At 34.3% G+C, this 22800-nt stretch overlaps 1 protein-coding gene across 1 annotated transcript in view; it reads right to left on the reverse strand.

Annotated features, from left to right (window-relative positions):
- Positions 1-7641: 7641 nt before the first annotated feature.
- The window catches only part of LOC132727701 (macrophage mannose receptor 1-like), a 66307-nt gene continuing 51148 nt past the window's right edge, over positions 7642-22800 (reverse strand). Inside the window, exons 12-14 of the mRNA XM_060713271.1 lie at positions 18147-18274; positions 9969-10105; positions 7642-7989 (exon numbers count right to left, since the gene is read on the reverse strand). Coding sequence (XP_060569254.1) covers positions 7925-7989; positions 9969-10105; positions 18147-18274 — 330 coding nt within the window. The 3' untranslated portion in view covers positions 7642-7924. The remainder of the gene's footprint in view (positions 7990-9968; positions 10106-18146; positions 18275-22800) is intronic.

Genomic DNA, 22800 nt, shown 5'->3' on the forward strand with positions numbered 1-22800 from the left:
CAACACGTTCTTTAAAGTAAGAAATACTAGAAAAATGACTGTTCACAATATCTCTTTCAGAAAGAACGGTTTTAAAATAAGTATTGGTGCTGTTAAGTTCATTTTGTAAAACATTTATATAATGAATACGTCATACAATGATTATGGTATTGACCGCCTTGTCTGCCGGAATTAAAACAAATTAAGAGTGGAACGCTAATATATCCTTTCTGAGATGTCGTAAAGTAAGTCTAGGTTTAGGTGGTAAAAGATGTTCATTACCACGGTAAAATTCGATGCGTGATTCAATAATATAAAATATATTATGTTTCCATGAATAAAGTGCATTACTATCAGCATTTTCGCGACGACACCATTTTACTGAAAAGTCCTCGATCGATGCAGCTATCTGACTTCGACAAGCATTAAAATCAATATCGGAAGGAATTCTATATTTTGGTCCTCAAGAAATAAATTACGGATTCTTTTGTCGTTTATTATATCAAAATCACCAGTGATTATATGGCCAAAATCCAAGTTACAGAATTTAGAATTTTTTCAGTCTCAACTAGTTGGTGTATTCGACTCAACGTCTAGGTCGTCTAAAATATGATAAACAAGATCAACAAGGAAAGGCGGCGTTCAATGAACGCAACTAAAAGATGGTTGACTCTGCAGTGCAGGTCAACTTATGTTAATGCCCCCCACTTAAGTTACAATTACTTTAAGAGCATACAGCTTCACCAAGTAAACAGTCTACCTCTGTGCAGACTCAGTCACCATCAAAGTCTTCATAACCTCAGATCCCCTTTCTAAATTCCATTTTATTTCCGCATTTTTCACGCATTTTTTTACGTGGGGACAATACGCCGCTTTTCATGAAATGACACTACTGTGTCACATTGAAGGTTCCATGATATCCGCCGTACGAACACATCTGCGGATGTTTCTAAATTCAAAATTCCACTAGTTTTGTGTTTAAAATATGATAAACAAAATCAAGGAAAGGCGGTGCTCAATGAACGCAGCCCCCACCCGACCCAGTAACAAGAGCCAGTGGCAATGAGCCCAGGAGGACCAAAAAAAAAAACAGGGAAGGGTATAAGGCAGAGTACGGAAAGGCAAACCAATACCTAAGAATAAATAATTAGAAACTGATAAAGAACTAAAAGAAAACAAAGCCGGTGCTAGGGGGTGTGGACGGTAACTTGCACTTTCCAGTACCGTCCATGAACAGGCTCAATCAAACCGAGCCTGCAACATTTTACAATTTTGCCGTGTTTGGCTTTCTTTAGGGATTCTGTATTTCTCTATTCTCCAAATATGATATATAATATGATAAACAAGATCAACAAGGAAAGGCGGCGTTCAATGAACGCAACCCCCATATGACCCAGCAACAAGAACTAGTGGCAAGGAGCCCAGGCGGACCCAAAACAAAAACAGGGTAGGGCAAAGACAGAGCACGGACAGGTTTAATCATTAAATGATAAATAATTTGTAACTGATTAGGAATTCAAAGAAAACAATAATAGGTCCACAAAGAAAGGGGTAGGGGACCGGAGGAGGGGGGGGGGGGGTAATCAAAGAAATAAAAAAGCAAAAGTGTCACCAAAACAGAATGAAACAACATAGACATACATCTAAAGAACACAGAGTGGCACCGTCTTGGAAAGGTCAGCAGCATAATAATGACTGCTGGGGAGTTTAAACCGGCTAATGGTGCACCAAACCTCGCTCTTAGCCCCACCATGTTCCTAAACGAGACAGTGTAAGTAAAATAAATCCCCGCCAAGTGAAATTCTAACAGTTGTTATGGTTACAAAAGATTAAATAAGAAAAACACTAAAATGATCATGTAGAAACATATAAAAGTAAAAACAACGACCATAACAAAAGTACTCAATGTCCTAAAGGAAGACAGAGCAACAAGAAAATCACCTACAAGGGCCCGACGAAGCAAGGCAGAAGACGAACAATTCAGTCTCAAAGGGCTTTACGAACTATCCATCATAGAGTCTTCCATTTGGTCCGTCAGATGTAATCAAAAGAGGAAAGCGTAGTGTCCAACTGTAAAAGGGTTGAACACTAAACATGCAGTATGTCTTAAAATAGTAGGGTCATAACCTCTTTTGATAAAACGTTTAATGATTTTAGTAAAAACAGCAGAAAAATTACCATGACCCAAAATCTTACGAAGTTTGTAAATCACATCGCCATAAAAACCATGCTGGCTAATCCCTTGTCGCAGAAGAGTTTTTAAATCACTATTGCATTTAGAAATTAAATCAAAGTTACGATTGTAAAATTTAGTAAAATATTTCCGTAATTTATGATAGCGGTAGCCCTGTTTTAGAAGCTTGCTGGTAAAAAAAATTTCCGCTCGTTGAAATCCTTTACGTTGCTACAAGCTCTAGCGAATCTAATTAACTGAGAAACATAAGAAGCAAACTGCAAACATTCAAATAGCATCGTCTGAGAAAGTATATCGAAAACAATCGCCTAAAGAGCGAATTGTCATCACAGATCGGATGAAAAAAGCAATGCGGAACCCGATCAACACAGGAAATCGGTTCGACCTTCTTCACGACACCGAATTGTTGGAGGATGAGGATTTGAACCTCTCCCCTCCTCGAACACCTAATACCAGAAGTCCAATAAAGTTTCCTACTTAATATAAATATCTTTTAAAATGGATTATAGAAGTCATTCTATTCTACAATTCAATTGCCGCGGTCTAAAATCAAATAATATTGACCTACTTCTACTTTTATCGAAATTCTCTCCTAATTTGTTATGTCTTCGGGACAATATGTTGTCTCCTTAAGTATATATCTCAATAAAAGGTTAATCACTTTATAACTATATATGATGTTCGTGAAGTTGGCAGCCTAGCAGCCTAAAGAAAACTAACAATAGTAGAAACATGAAATCGTCGGAAATACATTAGGATCATTCCACGCCTTTTTCAATATTGTGATCTTTATTTTTTTTAAGGTGTTGAACTTTGGGCTTTCTTTAGGGATTCTGTATTTATCTAGTTTATCTTAACATATTTTTTTTATTCTGACGCTTCGAAATTTGTGAAGTTAGCAGCCTAGCAGGAAAGTACAAACACGAAAACCGTCGGAAATGAATCGGTAGCAAATACTTAGACAATTCCACGTCTTATTTCAGTATCGCGAACTTTATTTTTTTTAAATAATTAACTTTTTTTTTATTTTGACACCTCGAAATTTGTGAAGTTAGCAGCCTGGCAGCCTAGCAGCCTAAAGAAAACTAAGGATAATACAAACATGAAAACCGTCGGATATGAATCGGAAGCACATACTTAGACCATTCCACGTCTTATTTCAGTATCGCGATCTTTATTTTTTTAAATATTGAACTTTAATTTTTCTTTTAAGCTTCGAAATTTGTGAAGTTAGTCGCTTAGCAGCCTGGCAGCCTAAAGAAAACTAAGGATAATTCAAACATGTAATCCGTCGGAAATGAGTCGGTAGCACATACTTAGACTATTCCACGCCTTTTTTCAGTATCGCGAACTTTATTTTTTTTAATATTTAACTTTGTTGTTTTTTTTTGACACTTCGAAATTTGTGAAGTTGGCAGCCTAGCAGCCTAAAAAAAACTAAGGATACTACAAACATGAAAACCGTCGGATATGAATCGGAAGCACATACTTAGACCATTCCACGGCTTATTTCAGTATCGCGATCTTTATTTTTTTAAATATTGAACTTTAATTTTTTTTTTGACGCTTTGAAATTTGTGAAGTTAGTCGCTTAGCAGCCTGGCAGCCTAAAGAAAACTAAGGATAATTCAAACATGTAAACCGTCGGAAATGAGTCGGTAGCACATACTTAGACTATTCCACGCCTTTTTTCAGTATCGCGAACTTTATTTTTTTAAATATTGAACTTTGTTGTTTTTTTTTTAATAAATAACGAGAAAGAACTAAAACTTAATACAAGATTACAAGCTATAGCTGTGCAGGTGACCTTACATCGACAATTTGATCTCTATACCTTCCTCCAAATATAACGGTAACAAGTGATAAAATTGAGAGTATTGTTCGACAATTACCATCATATTTCTTTCTCTTAGGGGACTTTAGGGAAACATTTACTAGGCTCTGTTCTATTGATCTAACAAAAAATGAAATTAATTTCACTTCTGCTGATAAAGCTGAAACGTTCTCTTCAACATTACATACGATTGCCTGCAAAGTGATTCCATTTACAGAAAATAACAAGAGCCGGTTGAACCGGGTGATGCTCCCCGAATAGGTTTTGGACAAAGGAAGGTATACCTCTTGTAGTGTCAGAGTTATGTCACAGACAAAGTTGAGATATGTCACAGACAAAGTTCAAAGTGAAAAAAAAATGTTACGCGCGACACGTTGTCTCAATATGGTGATCATTTCTGTGAAATAGTTGTGAAATCCGACTTCAAATAACGAAGTTATGGGCCGGACACGATTTTGCTGCAAGGTCATGCTGTGACCTTGCATTCAAGGAAGCAACCAAAATGCTGCGCGCGACACGTCGTCTCAATATGGTGATCACTTCTGTGAAATAGTTGTAAAATTCGACTTCAAAGTTATTTGCCGGACACGATTTTGCTGAAAAGTAATGATGTGACCACCCTGACCTTTAAGGTAGCGACCAAGTTGTTGCGCGGGACACGTCGTCTCAATATGATGATTATTTCTGTGAAATAGTTCAAATAAAAAAGTTATGGACCGGACTCGATTTTGCTGCAAGGTCATGCTGTGACCTTGACCTTCAAGGTAGCGACCCAAATGTCGCGCCTTACACGTCGTCTCAATATGGTGATCATTTCTGTGAAATAGTTGTAAAATCTGACTTCAAATAAAAAAGTATTGGGCGGGACACGATTTTGCTGCAAGGTCATGCTGTGACCTTGACCTTCAAGGTAGCGACCGTAATGTTGCGCGCGACATGTCTCAATATGGTGATCATTTCTGTGAAATAGTTGTAAAATTCGACTTCAAATTTAGTATATTTGATAAAAAATAATATATAATAATTATACCACATATAAAACATGTGAAAACTAGATGCCTAAAAGCTTTAAATTTACTTAAGGTTTTATCAAGTACAAATTGGGAATCGAATTCTTCCACATTACTGAAATTATACAAAAGCCTTATTCGATCAAAATTAGATTATTGTTCTGTAGTATATGGGTCTGCAAGAAAATCATATCTTCAAATGCTGGATACCATACATCACCAGGGTTTACGTTTAGCTTAAGGTGCTTTTCGCACCTCACCTTTAGGTGCTTTTCGCACCTCACCTGTAGAAAGGTTTTTATGCGGAAGATGGAGAACCGTTGCTGCATCTTCGTCGAAAACTGCTTTCACTTCAATATGCAACTAGAATTTCATCTAATAGCAAAAATCCAGCTAAAATATTATTTTCACCGAAAAATTTGTTGACAAACCAAAGGATATTAAACCATTAGGCCTTCGTTTTAAAGATGATTTAGATAAACTTAAAATTAATCAAGACAGTATCCTTCAAAATGACGATGAGGATGTTCCACCTTGGACTAATAATTCCCCGAAAATAAATAACCTTTCAAATATAAAAAAAAGTCATTAAATTCAGCTGAACATTTCAAAGAGAAGTTTCTAGCAATTAAGGAAGAACGTGAAGATTTTATACATATTTATTTTACATACAAATATATCAAAACAAAACAGTGGAAGTTTTGATATATTTGTATGTAAAATAAATGCTGCTGAAGAAGGCCTAAAGCTACGGCAAATTTAAATTAGCGTTTTTGCTAATACGGCATGATTTTACTTATATTAAATGCAACTTTTTCTTCTTTTTTTCTTCTGTAATACACATGCGGATATATATAGAAAGAATTCATACTTTGACAGAACTAACGAATTCATACTTTGACAGAACTAATTTGACAAGACTGACAGATTAAACTTATAAAAAGGAAACGTTAAGATTTGTTCAAACATTAACCTTGTTTGCTTTAGAAAAAGTAAAAAGTCGAGCGTTGGCCCCGCCCGGTGGTGGCTCTTGTGTTTAAATGTTGAATTCTGCTTAGTTTAAACTCCCCAGTGGTACTTAGGCTGCTGACCGTACCAAGGCGGCGCCCCTCTGTGTTCCTCAGATGTATGTCTGTTGTTTCATACTTTTTTGTAACGCTTTTGTTTGTGTCCCTTGTGTATTGTTTTCTCGTCTACGGTAAGTATCTTCCCCTTTGCCCCTAGTTTTATTTCTTTAATTTACCCCCTTCCCCCGAGTATCCTGTGCCCTTTGACTTTGTGGGCCTATTTTTCAATCATTTATATGTTTTCATCATTCCTTATCGGTTACTAATTATTTCTTCTTATGTATCATTTAAGTGATTAGACTGCTCTGCCTTGTGCCCAGTCCTGATTTTGTTTGGGGTCCTACTGGGCTCCTTGCCACTGGTTCTTGTTGGATAATGTGGGGGTTGCGTTCACGCCGCCTTTTCTTGTTTATCTTATCTTATTATTAGAGCGAAATTTGTCAAAGTTCTTTTTCTCAAGGAACGAAAGCCAAAGGATCGTAGAAATATCATCTCTTTTGCTTAACTATACCTAGAGGCTCAGAGCGGTACATAAAAAAGGTGCCACTATTTCACATAAATCACTAATATGCTTAAATCAAGTTAATCTATCGAAACCAGTACAGCACTATCACAGAGAAAACAGAAAAGTTACATGCTTCATGTGTAATATAGAGGGTCATGTGGCCAGAGATTGTCGAGATCAGACTAAGATAAGATATGGGGCTGCTGCAATGGCATATGGCGAGCAAAATAGAAATTACTATAAAACAAATAGGGATTTTTTCACCAAGGAACCGGCGTAGTAGACATGGAGAAAAAAGACGTGATAGTAGATCAGATGATAAGAGAGTAGTATCGGGGTTATGTATGTCAATTTTCTCCGACAAGTTCTTATGATGGTTGTATTGAAGAGGGGAAATTTGAATTAGCCAACGGTAATTATGTGCATGTCATTACAAGTAGCTATACAAGTGAATAATTAGAAGGTGAACGTCAATTGGATCTGAAACAAGGGATATGTTGGTAATTCAGAGATGAAATTTCTAAGATACACTGCCTGCGAGTTAGCAGTAGTTAGAAAGAAGTTGGTGGAAGAAGATCAAATGCTGAATTTAAATTGTGTCATGATAGCAATATATGGTCGGGCCAGGTTGGTACGCATGACATTAAAATTTATGGGTGAAATAGAAGCTATGGTTTTAGAGTGATTTATCCCTCATGTAAAGACTCAATCTAACCGAGTCTGTTCTGTTTCAAGTAATTTTGTTGTGATTAATGCTTCCGATGGATCACATTGATCCAGATTTTTGTCAAGTGCTGTGAGGCAGCTGTAAAAAGTTGCCCTGTACTTCACTTCAGTGGTGTGAACTTTCTTAAAACTAGTGAATGTAAATACTCCATACTTATCCTCGTAAACTACACGGGCAGATCCAAAGTGAAATGAGTGCTTTAATGTATTCAAACTTAACAGGTCAATAAAGTCAGACTATACTCGGTATAGTAAGGCCAATATGACAGTTAAACAAAGAAAATTCAATAAATGTGCAAAGTGTACAAAGTATATAACAACAAAGATTTGGACAATTATACAATTTATATATTTTTACATAGAGCATTGTACAGGTTTTTTCCAATCAAGTAAAAACGAAAACGAGCTGAATCAAATTAAAAACATAATTATGGCAATGCAATAATGAGCATATGAAGAGTTCCACGTGTTTAAACTCAAAGACGAAATTCAATCAAAATAGATTAACACTTCCGTCGTTTCTTGCATTCACATCGTCTCCGCTTCGAAATTTCTTTTATAGACATAAATCATACAAAGTTTTGTTTTTTAGTGAGGTTACAAATGTTTCTAGAAGATTCTAGACGCCAGTAAAAGAATCAGACTTGCAACAATACTGCCTTTGAGGCTGACTCCTGCAATACATTGAAAATAAAATCATGTTATTATACACAACTGTGAAATATAGTGTATGTATATATAGTCTTACCCTAAATAATCCTTTATCTAGATCATAATAATTTCATATATTTTATCATTCATAAAAGCATACCGCTTATTTGTGATAGTTTACAGTCTATAAGCGTACTGCTAAATAATTCAGTTTAAAGAGAGCAATATAGACAAGAAGATTTAAGGTGGCCGCTCGGTTAACGTTTCTACATTAAAGATTAACACAGTAATTTGTGGTTATGGTATCTGGTCTTCGCCTTCGGGTCATCCTTTCAGACTGCATGTTTACCTACGCTGGAAGCGTTGATTTATTTCAAATTATATATCTATTCTGTCCTCATGGTAGCGGTTTTGTGTCATCCGAGTTTTCGCACCGCGACCCCGCCAATCGAAAAGTCGAGAATAAACAAGTTAATATGGCGGGGGCGCGGAGTAAAAACACGCTAATTAGCGGGGCTCGGGGTGAAGTAGAATAAATAAAACTTCAACCCGCTTATTAGCGTGTTTTCACCCCGCGACCTCGCCAAGCGAAACTAAAAAATTAGCGAGTTACAATAGCAGGGGCGGAGCGACAACACGTTCATTAGCGGAAGCACGGGCGAAGTTAATTAAATAACACGTCGCCCCGCGGGGTGGTGGGTTTAGAAAATAAAACGGCGGGGGCCCGGAGCGAAACACGCTTTTTAGCGGGGGCGCAGGGCGAAGTTTAATAAATAAAACTTCACCCCGTGCCCCCGCTAATTAGCGTGTTTTCGCCCCGAGACCCCGCCAAGCGAAAAGTCGAGAATTAACAAGTAAAAATGGCGGGAATAGGAGCGACAGGGGCGGAGCAAAAACACGCTTATTAGCGCACACGCCACCGCCATTTTATTTCTTAAATCTCGCTCTGCGACCCCCGGGTGAAGTTTGATTTTTTAAACTTCGTCACGTGCCTCCGCTCATTAGCGTGTTTTTGCTCCGCGCCCCCGTCATTTTAACTTGTGAATTCTCGACTTTTCGCTTGGCGGGGTCGCGTGACGAAAACACGAATGGCACAAATCAGCCACCATATGTCCTTGGAAAACAATGCATATTAACCAAATATTTATAGGTAGTGTGTATACATAATGGTATGTGACACACTTACTATTATTTAAGAACAGAACAGACATTTTAATTTTTTGAGACTTGTACATACATGCAAATATATATTACAATATATGATGTCACATGGTTATGATTACACATGAAAAATTTAGTGATTGCACAATAATACAAACTAAGTAGAACTAAGCAGGAATTGTATTTGATATTTGTGCATGATACAATAAACACATATGCAATCATATTTAATTTATTCTTTGCATAGGTCGTGAAAACAATTTTACAAACAAAAGATAAAAATAATATAGAATTCGACATCTGAAGAACATTTCTGTTTGAAATCATATGATTTAATATCAATTAAGATAAGATGAACATGTAAAACAGTATACACAGGATGAACAATGAAAACTTATCAGTGAAAGTCTTACGTATGTAGCGGCTTTTTTCATACTTTGCTAGATTTGTTATTACCGTGTAATTTTTATTTGTTAGCAGCTGCATCATTTTAATTACCCTAGGTCTTTGAAAAAAATATATTTTAATGTATTTCTTCCTCATATCTTCATAACATGGGCCTTATAAATAAAAAGTGAAAATCATCTTCCAAGTCTAACAAATTGCATCTTTCATTTCTAGGTATTCTATTATTTGAATAACGACCGATCATCCTAAGTAAGTGTGCTGATAAACGTAGTTTTGATTGTATAATAACTTCTTAGATTAAAATGTAAAATATCCAAATATGTTAAGTACGAACACTGAACAATTATTTACTGATGCGTTCCAATCTTGTTTATGACAATCAATTTTTCTTATCTCAGAAATATTTGGGAAATTTTTCAAATCCATTACGTACCTGTACTGTACCCTGTAGCATATCTCTCACAAATGTACGGGATCCGTCTCGAGCAGTTACGTTCGTGAAAATTTCCGCCGTAAATAACCATGCCACAGTTATCACCTGGTTTTGTACTGGGTTCACCTCCCCAGTCACTACAAAAAATGAAAAGCAAGTATGTAGTCATTCTGTGGTAATAAAGTGTTATTTTATTCATTTGCAAGTACATAATTGTAAGCAATTAAACAACTATCTCAAAATGCTTGAAATAAAGTCATTTTATGTACGTATTTTTATCACAAATAAAAAGATTTATTCAGTAAATAAAGCCACGGGCCCAAAATACTTCTAATACAAAATGTGATATTTAACATTATAAGGTTGTGTTGTTAACAATTTTTGACAAATTCTCAATTTAATTTAATTACTACTGTGCTATAGAGATCATGAGGTAGAGATTTTCTTAATTATAAAATTATCATTTGATGAAAGTAATTCATAAAAGTTATGTAAATCAGTTCCGGAATTATACCAGTTTAGTAAATAGGTATTTCTAAATATTTGTTACAATGAAAAAAATAAAAACAACAAAAATTTTCACAGTCAATGTGATAAGTTAAATGATTTTCATGAAAAAAATTCCAAAAGCGTTCTTGAAAAGGTATATCTAAATGCCTACCCATTTCAACATTAAGTTTGTGATTTGAACATCGAAATTTAGCATATGCTTTCTTATGTTTTACAGTAATTTCTATTAGAAGAAAGCGTTCTACATTAAATAAGCTTTTAAAATAACAATACGGGTGACATATACTGGAATTGTTAATATTATCATGCCAATTTTGCGTATTACAATCTTTTATGCGTTGTTTAAAACTGTTAACCAAAATATTCATATCTATTTCTTGAGAAATCCGGTTGTAATTAAATCCATTACTGTACAGAAGTAGCCCAACAAGTTCTACCAGCTTCATCTAGTGATTTTAACATTAAATAACATTGTTTTGGGTAACGACATGGTGGCATAACTAATAGTTTACACCAATATCGGATGTAATTTGCATAATAAGTAATACAAAGTTGGAGTCTACCACATTCACCTAACGCCATGCTTGTATTTGTATTTTTTCAAACATTTAATAAACCCTTACAGAACATATTATGAACAGATTTTATAGTTGGACTAAATTAATCCCCCAAATATGTGATCCATAATAAATAAAAAAATGTTCCTTTATGGGAAAATTACCAAATGGTTTTTTCATAACATTTGATGGTAAAAATTGCTCTTTGGGCTTGTGAAGCTCATTTATCATGAGCTACATTCCATGATAGTTGTAGAGTAAATAACAAACTCATATATTTATAAACAGCAGTTGTGTTTACCAGTTGATTTTGAAAAGACCAAGATTCATAATAACGAAAACTACCTCCATTTCGAAATACAATTGTCTCTGTATTGTCAAATTTAATTTCCATGCCTGTCTTCAAGCAAATTGATCAACTGCATTAAGTTGTTGTTGTAACACGTTTTAGAAAGCTATTTTTGAACCATTGCTTGTAAACAAAAAACATCGATAACAGATTAACCACGCCTAAATCCTGCCTGAGATTCATCTATATTTCTTTGATTTTTGGCCCAATCGTGTAGTCTTTTATCTATAACACATGCAAAGACTTTATATACTGTATTTGTAATAGATATGCCGCGATAATTACTCGGTCCTGATTTATGAATTGGTGTAATCATACTATTTCTCATTGCCCTGATCCGAGTATTTTGTAAAATAGTGTTAGCAGAATAGGGGCTGTCGGACCGCATATGTCACGGACCGAATATAGCACACGTGTGACATATTCGGTTCCAATTTGTCACACGTGTGACTTATTCGGTCGAATATGACACAATCTTCAGCCGAAAATGGAACATAAAATGTGCCATATTCGGTTGGACTGAGTTTTTCTATGATCACCAACCAAAAATGCGCGAAAAAATGAAAATACGAACGTATACGTAACACGTGGACTTTTTTTTTACTTAAATAAGTCCGTTTTGCACAATACCGTTCATTAAAAGAAAACCTAATGACGGATCGTAAATACCGCAAACGCCATTTTCATTACCATCAGCAGCACCATTATCGTCATCATTATCATCATCACAAGTGTATGATAAACAAATATTTCACCGAATTTTTTAAAAGTGTATAATAAACAAATATTTCATCGATGTTTATTGTAAACGATTGCGAATTTATATTAATCACTTTAGAGTCCGCCTCCTTGAACTAACCAGTATTGGTATCAAATGACGTAACATAGTCGTGACCCGAGTTGGGATCGAACCCACATTACTTGGATTGAGAGGAAAACATCTTAGTCATTAGGTCACCATTACCCCTTTTTATTGTATCATCCATACTTTGTGATTCATCAGGAAAAAACACATCTTGTTAGAGCTTTAATGGCACATATAAAACCATGCAAAAAGCAAACGTAGAATGCATGTTTAAGTCTGGCAAACAGTTTGTTTGAAACAACTTCAACGCGTTCAGTCGTCATTTCGAAAATGACCTTAATGGCTTGTTCCATCATAACCGCCGTATGAACACATCTGCGAATGTTTCTAAATTCAAAATTTCACCATTTTCGTGTTTAAATGTTGAATTCTGCTTAAGCCGGTGCTAGGGGGCTTGGGCGGTAACTTGCATTTTCCAGTACCGTCCATGAAGAAGCCTGCAACAATTTCAATTTTGCCGTATTAGGCTTTCTTTAGGGATTCGGTTTTTTCTCTATTTTAGGTATAACATAACATTTAAGGAGCAAGTTATAATTGTGGAGTGAACAAACCGCCATTCATACTATCTCCTCTCGTGCGCACCACTACAAATATACATCTGGTTTACAGCGTGAAGAAAATAATTTATGAAAATGTTCAAAAATAGTTTTTTTCCTGATTAAAAAAGTTTTGATTTTGCTTATATCTAAGTCACGGTGTAAACTAATTAATTTTATGTAGTAGTATAACGTCATTTGTAAAGTACATGTCAAAATCACACTTTGTGCGCGTAAGATAAACTTACAAGTTTCATGACCATGTCCCTAGTTCAAATACTGTTGATGCTACACGCGACACAAGTTGACAATAACTCTAGCATGACTGCCCGAATTGACAAGCGAAACCCCAGGTGCACAATAACATAATGCTGGAAAACGTTCTTGTTAAATTTCATGACACTAAACCAAGTATTTATGGAGCAACACTAAAGATTCCGGGAAGGACAGACGCATCTACTCAGACACAGGCTCACGGATCAGTAAGACTACAGATTTACAATGATAATGATGATGTATCATTGGTGATGATAATTATGTTGTTGTTGATGATGATGATGATGTATTATTAACGTAGATGAAGGTAGGTTAAAACGGCGATGATAATGTAAAATGTGTGACATATACGGTCAGGCATTTACTACGAAATTGCCATGATTAATTCAACCGAATATGTCCCGCATGTGTGACATATACGTTCCATGACAATTACGGTCCGACAAGGCACTATTTCATCTGATGTATGTTTTTAAAATTCGGAAGGTATGCCATCTGGGCCACAACTTTTATTATTAACTAATTTAGATATGGAATATTTACTTTCTAGCAAAGTTAATGTCTGAGCTGTTTCATCGGCGAAATCATGTTCGTTTTCAACGTAAGGATCAACAAACACTGAATTTTCGTCATACAACAAATCTCGAAAATAATTGAACCATTCTGTACAAGAAATACTAGGATCAGACATACTAACAGTTTTGCGTTTCTTCAGTAATTTCCAAAAGGAACTTGGGCTGTTACTGTTTGATACTAGTACGAATCTATTAGATTTCTGATATTTAGATATTCGTACAGTGCAATAGTCTTTAAACTTGTTTCGTTTATCAGTCAGTCAGTCAGTCAGACAGACGAGGAATTACTTAATCTAAATGTGCGTAGCGCCGCGTTTTTTTTTTTTTTTTTTTTTTTTTTTTTTTTTTTTTACTTTAACTCATTACATGTGTTGTCTCACCACAGAGGTTGAGACGAATGAAAACAAAATTTTTTAGGCATGCATTTTCTAGCATCTTTTTAATTAGAAGTAATACAGTCGACCATAGAATTGACACAGTTATCAATTGATTCTATTATTATCGCGTAATGATTATGAAACAATTCCCCAAATCTTTGCAAGAAATCTGTACTAGTCTTGCAGAAATACGCCATTTGTATCTATCTAAAGTGTTCAATGATATTTGAGCAGTTTGGCTATCTGCGTTATTAGACTTTTTATGAGACACAAAAATACAATATATAGGAAAATGATCAGATTCATCTCTAGCAAGAACCTCAAAATCTTTAATGTATGAAAATGGAGAAAAAGATGCTATCATAAAATCAACAACACTTGAATCATCATTTGAGACGCAAGTAAATTCACCGTCTTTATCGCTTGGAAAACGACCATTAAGTATATGAATATCAAAAAGACAGCATAAGTTTACTAAACATTTAATGTAATTATTACCACGTATATTAACCTTACCATGACCTACAACATCAAATGTACTACCATTATAGTCAGTATTCCCAAAAATAAAATTTAAATTGTCACATGAAATAAGGTGTAAAAAATAATTACATCGACTATTAAGGTCACCTGACAAAAATAACACGGTGTCCGGGTATTCAAAAGTATTTTTTCAAAATGGCTAAACATTTCATTGATACCGTTTTTATCGTCACTATCATTATAATAAGAACTTCCCTCAAGACTTATATATATGAAATACATGATAATGTCATTACAATCAAATATTTCTGAAAAATTACAGTATAATACAACACAGTTCTCAAAATGTTCAACGAATTGCCTTATTCGCATAAGTTTATGAACAGTACTTTTCACGGAAACACTAATTCCACCATTGATCCTCAATGCATTATCTTTCATTTTCCTTACACAATCAAAATATACATATGAATTTTCATAATTATTGCATTTACTCCATGTTTCATATGTCCTTAAAATACCAAAAGTATTCACAAACTAAAGAAAATCATCATCGTTTTAAAATTTATTTAATCCACCTTTTATTTCTATTTGTTTATTTTGATGAAAAATATTTGGATCTATTCACTAGACGTTACAATGCAATGTAGCAATTGAGAAGCTCCGCGCAAAAGAATGCGCTCATTACAGATACCTTACCAATTCATTCCTGCGCACAAGTCATTTTCTATTTAGATTAAGTACTAGTGTACATTATCAAAGGGCATCCAAGTAAGAAATGCAGCAAGTGACGATGACCTAGTAGGCATCTGATGACCAAGTATTCTTATATAACTTTTCAATGGTTAATTGGATTTTACAAGAATTGTACATGTATATCATAGATAAATGGGCGGACGAAAGACATTGTTCATCATGAACTTTGGTAGGCTTGCTAGAGATAAGAATATTAAATGTATTTTCTTTGGAACATACAAAACAGTAGTCAAAGTTAACAAAGTCTGTTTTTATTTTTATATTCTGTTTGTATATTTGTTACAATCATAAGATTGTAACAAATATACAAACAGAATATAAAAATAGCAATAAAAGGGACTAATATAATATTACATGCATTTTTTCATGTCAAATTAAGTAAACTGGTTTCTTTTAATACATGGGAGTTAAGATGCAATAGCAATATTCTAAGTCCCAGATGAATACTGGAAGAAGAACACACACTGGAATGAAAAATTGTGATGAATATTAAAAAGACCAAATTCAAGATTTTTTTGTTATACGCGTTGACAACATTAAATATCATGAATAAATTTGTATGGCATGTTGATACAGTGAAACATTATTTATCAATTGAAGACTGTTACTTGAATTTCAGACAGATATGAGGAAATTCACTAACATCATGTTCATGCGAGTCAAAGATATAAAAGCTTTATGATGAGTGAAATTTATGGTTGAATATGTTTGCATTTCATTTCCTGCAAAACTCTCCAGTTCGTCATATATTACCATAACGCGGAACAAATGACCGTAAATAGATTTTCGGCATTTCAAAATGTGAAGGTCATATCTATTTATAGCTTTCATGTACACATAACCCACTGTGTACTAACAAATAACAAGTATTTTCCTGTAGAAGATACAAATGTAAGAAATATATTACCAAATTTAAAGTTTAGTTTTTTATTTTGTCTTTTATACTGTTTTTATATATGATTAATAATATCTGTCATATTTTGCGGTTCGGATCGGAATATCCGTCCCGAGGTGACCCGCCCATTGGGCGGTAACGAGGCTTGCCGAGTTACCGCCCATGGGCGGGTGACCGAGGGACGGATATAACGATCCGAACCGCAAACATATGTCAGATATTTTTTCTTGCATATTCTACCATATTCCATTATATTTTAAATTCTTTATCTTTATTTTCAATGAAAATTTATATCATTACAACCGTAACTACTTTCATTCAACAGCGTATGAATTACAAAATCATTCATAACGGTAAAATGACGTAATCTTTATCGTACCATTGTACAGCACGCGACTCATCTGGAACCCCCCATGCCAGATGAAATTTCCGGCATGGGTAAAACTAACGGAAACGCCAGTCTGATAAACAAGAAAATTTGTTCCCGTTCTCATCCATTAATATGCCATAATGCGAATCACCTATCTGACTAAATCGAAAGGACTTCTTACATCCGAATTTATTTTTAGCTGTAAATCGATAAAAATCGGGTCGTAGCAATGAAGTGAGGTATGTCGTCAAGGCTATCTGTGCGGTTCCCGATTGACTGACTTCCATCATGTGACACTCCGTTGTCATCGCAATAATTCCCGCGCTTTCTATCGACCGTTGAGTAGGGTTAAGTTGATAATTCCCACGACCACGTGGTGCTTCTGTGTTAAGCCTTGACCGATTTCCTATGTAAACAATATGTTCACATTGGTAAACAATTTATCAAATCGAACTGATGCATAGTGACCTCTTTTACGCTTTTCAATCATACGTTCATATGTCTTGTCACTGTGTCGAACAGAAAATCCAGAATTTAGGTCAGATTTACTATTACTGGCACGGTTTAAAAATGCCTGACAGCCCTTGAAGCGCATAAAACGTGCTATTATCGTACATGTACTAGAGTTATTTGATTTAATCCTGTGTACATGGTCTATATCAATTTGGTCAGCTTCTTCACCAAAATTGAGGGTTGTTCTAAGAAAATCACGCAATTTAGTCTCTGTTTCTGACCAGTGTTCTGGTATGCTCCCTCTTGACCCGTTGAATCTAAGATTATTCATTCTGGAGCTATTTTCGTAATATTCTAGTTATACCTTTATCTTAGGACATTTTGTAAAGAGATATTGTCTTGTTTTAATAGCCCATAGTTTGTTTTTAACTCTCTTAAATGTCCACGGAAACACGGCTATTTTGGCATGTTAGTTCTTAGATATTGAAAAATATCAGTCCCTTCACTCTCGTGAGATAGATTTCCGGGGTCCAATTTCATGTATTTCCCGAAATTTCCGTAGGTCATCAGCAACATCTTCCTGTTAACGAACGGGTATATGCGTCAAAGCAAGGGACCTGGTAAAGGCAATTGACGCTTGTATCATTGGTGTTCGGGACTGAGAGATTGACATTTGACGTGTTACCACACCTCCAGGTGTTTCTGTCCCCGCGGGTCTGTACGAACCTGGTCGTAAAGGACTGTCCGTTCTACCGCCTTGTAAATTACCTCCAGTGTTGTTAAGATCTCGTGTTAAACTAGATTTACACGGTGCGTTTACTTTAGGGGGTCACTTATACACAGGCACATACGCACACATGTTGTTCAGTTTTATCAGTTCTTGAGTTTGACTAACATAACACAATGCTAAAATTGAGCGGACAAGTGAGTTTGGGGTTAAGCAGGGGACTAGATAAAGTTACATACACTAGTTTGGGAATAAGCAGGGGACTAGATAAAGTTACTTACATGAGTTTGGGGTTAAGCAGGGGACTAGATAAAGTTACATACACTAGTTTGGGAATAAGCAGGGGACTAGATAAAGTTACTTACATGAGTTTGGGGTTAAGCAGGGGACTAGATAAAGTTACATACACTAGTTTGGGAATAAGCAGGGGACTAGATAAAGTTACTTACATGAGTTTTGGGTTAAGCAGGGGATTAGTGTTGAAAGCCCAGTAACCTTCATTCTGTTTGTCGTTCAGTGATGTCCACCAACCGTAAACGTTATTGGACATGGCTCCTACTTGAGATATAATGAATGCCTGAAATGGAAATCGTTTTTACATCAAACACACACGCAAATATGTAATTAGACACAGCAAGTTATCTTTATTCATATTTACGATTAATACAATTATGCATACTGTTCATGGTCATTTCTGTAAACTTCGTCACTAATATCTTATTTAAAAGCGTAAAGGTAACAAGATTGTCTGTTGCGACACAAGCTTATTCTACTACACACGGAAATTGACGAAATGTGCCGTAATTTCACGACTTACATTATCCATATCTCAGGATTGTATGTACATCACAAATATATAACAACTCGACTTGTTCTTGAATATAGTTGATTTAATGCTAACCATTAAATTAATTCCATATTACTTATAAACTCATAGTTTTTTAAAACCTTTTAGCGTACTTTTATTTGATATAATATCAGACTACATACACTTAACAAATCTTATAAGTGTGCATGTATAATTGGTATCATATGTGTGTGTCAATTTTATGCGCAATAAATGTGATAATGCGTTATAATCCAATATCGCAAAATGAATGTATCATTGAAAATTATTCTGATATAGTATGCCCTACCTAACTATTGATTACAACCTGGCCGCGTTGTCGCATGGGTGTAATCCAATCTTGGGTAAATTTAATCATTATTTGACAATTTTCGCATATTCGTAAGCGGTGGTGTGTGCCACTGCATCAAAACTTCCTTAGGGGCTCATTTTATCCCCTAAAGCGTCTATCATAATTAAGTCCTGAGAATGTTGATACTGTTTACATGTATATGAGTTTATATATGTTTTGGGCTCTCGCTGTGTACTTGTAAAACTGCAATCATATGTTGTTCAAACCGTATTTTGAAGCTCATGGTATTGGTTAAAATCGGCGAAGAGATTACTTTTAATGAACGCATTGTCTTCAAGACAAGTCTTCCTGAACCTCCCTGTGGAGTGCAACAGACCATCGCCCAGTAACGAGCAAAAACATTTAAGACTAAATCTACCCAAAAATTAAATGTACAACATCAAATAACCATGTTGTAATCGAAAGTCAAAGTAGGCATGCATACGCTGATTTAGAAAAGTTTGTAGTAAACTTTAAAAAAAATGGAAATACTACCATTTATTCCAGTCTGATAGGGTTAAAATTGACTCAAATTATAAGATACTTATGGAAGCGTCCTAGTGCCAAACCTGAAATGTTTTTATGTCATAATTAGTAGATAGTAAGTGCTAATTAGTAGAAAGTAAGTGCTAATTAGTAGAAAGTAAGTGCTAATTAGTAGATAGTAAGTGCTAATTAGTAGATGCTAAGTCATAATTAGTAGACAGTAAATACTAATTAGGAGATAGTAAGTGCTAATTAGTATATACTAAGTCATGATTAGTATATAGTAAGTACTAATTAGTAGATACTAAGTCATAATTAGTAGATAGTAAGTGCTAATTATTAGATAGTAAGTGCTAATTAGTAGATACTAAGTCATAATTAGTAGATAGTAAGTACTAATTAATAGATACTATGTCATAATTAGTATATAGTAAGTACTAATTAGTAGATAATAAGTCATAATTAGTAGATAGTAAGTACTAATTAGAACATAATAAGTCATAATTAGTAGATAGTAAGTACTAATTAATAGCTACTATGTCATAATTAGTATATAGTAAGTACTAATTAGTAGATAATAAGTCATAATTAGTAGATAGTAAGTACTAATTAGAACATAATAAGTCATAATTAGTAGATAGTAAGTACTAATTAGTACATACTAAGTTATAATATTGTAATCGCTGCTTGCATTCTGTTAACATGGCTGATGCAAGCAGCGATTACAATATTATAACTTAGTATGTACTAATTAGTACTTACTATCTACTAATTATGACTTATTATGTTCTAATTAGTACTTACTATCTACTAATTATGACTTATTATCTACTAATTAGTACTTACTATATACTAATTATGACATAGTATCTATTAATTAGTACTTACTATCTACTAATTATGACTTAGTATCTACTAATTAGCACTTACTGTCTAATAATTAGCACTTACTATCTACTAATTATGACTTAGTATCTACTAATTAGTACTTACTATATACTAATTATGACTTAGTATATACTAATTAGCACTTACTATCTCCTAATTAGTATTTACTGTCTACTAATTATGACTTAGCATCTACTAATTAGCACTTACTTTCTACTAATTAGCACTTACTTTCTACTAATTAGCACTTACTTTCTACTAATTAGCACTTACTATCTACTAATTATGACATAAAAACATTTCAGGTTTGGCACTAGGACGCTTCCATAGATATTTATATATGCACACTTATAAAGTTTGTTAAATGTAGACCTATCTGAAATACTTTAGTTTACGCAGTGTTAAGCGTGTTAACGTTTTCCGCCCGAAGAAAACATTCGAAAATGGTCCGGTTTTTGTTTGTTTGTTTGTTTTTATTTATTTTACTTAGTAAAGTTATATTAATGTTTATTCTGTGAAATCTAAAGAATTAAGAACCCTTAATTGTTAAAATTTTATACGCTTCCAGTCTATAGAAAGTTGTTTACAATGCGTGATCACCTTTCATTTATCTGTTACGTCAATCAGTTTGTGTGGTTCGTTCTCCTCGCGTCGTGGGTAGGTCAAACTCGAAAATGACTATTTGAATGGTGAAAAAATGTATTTGGAAAGTTTTTATTTATCATAATTTGTTGTTAAAAAGTTGTAAGTATTGTAATAATCAAATTATTTGGCTAGTTGTTTATTTTGTTTGTTTACATTTTTTGACACCAACAACATCAAACTGCTGGTTTCCGGTATTAAGAACAGGTGCGACTTACATTCGCCTAAAAATGTCTCACACTGAACTATGACTTGAAACATAAGAAAATACTAGATCAACAGCGTGTTTTATCTATTATCTAATGACAGTTTGAAATATTTTGTTTATCTCTTTCTTTTTGCAATTAAACAACAAAATTAAGGGTTATTGGATATTATTGAAAACCTTATATAAAGATTGCTTAATTACAATATTGCTTACATTTGCAATTGCTTTCATGTATAAAATATTTGAAGGCAGAATAGAAGGTCCAGGTGCATGTTGGCATGACTTGGCAAATGTTTAAATTACCATCATTATCCATTTGTGATAAATATATAGCAAAAAGTTTGGGTTTGTCTATTTTACGCGAATTTATAAACAAAACGACCAAAAGCAAAAAGGCGGCAATTGATTGAATGACCTAATTCTCAACTTTATAAATAAGTGGGCGATGAAGCTGCATTTCAGGGAGAGCCCTGAGTCTTAAGTCGGTCCTAATATAAAAATTGAGAAAATTTTGCGTTTCAAAGAAATACTTAAAAAGATCCTGACTTATGACTCCTATATTTATGACCATAAACAGTTCTAAGTCTAGGAGTGTTTAAAAGGTATCGTTAGATAGTCCTAAGTCAAAACCACTCCAAAATCAAACCTGGCAGCCTTCATGGTAGTGTTTCAAAGACGGAGGGCCCTGTGCCGGGGGACAGGTTACAGGCGCTGGACGTTTATACAGACGAGGAGTTGATTAGTCGATACTGTACAAATTTCCAAGGGACTCGATCATGCAAATCACCGAATAAGTGAAAGGGGATATTGAGAATTATTTAATTTTACCCATGAAATATGGTGCTATATCAGTCAAATATATTTCGTATTTGTTAAAAATAAAATAATATGAAATATAAATATGAAAGTGGGCGGAGTCAAAACTCATAATTATTTCAAGGGACTTCTTTCGCATTTTGTTTAAAAAATAAAGATAAATAAAAACAACTTTTTGTTGAATTTTGTTTTGAAAACTGTCTAGAATGATAGAAAATGGTCTAACTAAGAAAATAAATCCGAACACCAATACCTATAATTCAGTCATTACCGCTGTACAGGCGTTTAAAGAGTTGTTTACATGACGTCACAATGTAGCTCGAACGGCGCGTGCAAAAACAGTCAAAACAATATATTACTGCACGCTGTACAATTGTAGTTGCGAAGCAAGCAAGGAGATTTCTTTCTTTACCATTTTTCTTTGATAATGAAATTAAATAAAAAGGTTATTTTTTTCGTTTTTAGTGAAATATGGTATATATTTTTAATCAATATGATAAAATATTTATGTCTGTTATGTCAAGAGGGCAATACATTACTAACTTGCTATAATCAGTTTCATAGTAAATCCAAACCGGGATTATTCGCGTGCCATTGTATTTTGTAACTTTTTTTCAGGAGAGCGAATTGGTCGTAAGTCTGAAAGTCTGAAGTTTACGACAAAAGATAGGACAGTTACTTGAAACGATCTTAAGTGCAATATATATATATTAAAACGTGATAAATGTTCCTTGTGCAGTGTTATATATATATATATATGGCTTTAAATACATATCATAACAATATTTCTTGCGTTTCATAGAGTCCTAAGTTAATCATAAATCCTAGGACTTATGACCAACTTTATGAGAAAAAGTTTTTGCACTTAAGATCGTTTCAAGTAAA

Source organism: Ruditapes philippinarum, unplaced genomic scaffold (assembly GCF_026571515.1).
Source record: "Ruditapes philippinarum isolate M1 unplaced genomic scaffold, ASM2657151v2 ctg2697_1_1_1_1, whole genome shotgun sequence".
Classification (NCBI taxonomy): Eukaryota; Metazoa; Mollusca; class Bivalvia; order Venerida; family Veneridae; genus Ruditapes; species Ruditapes philippinarum.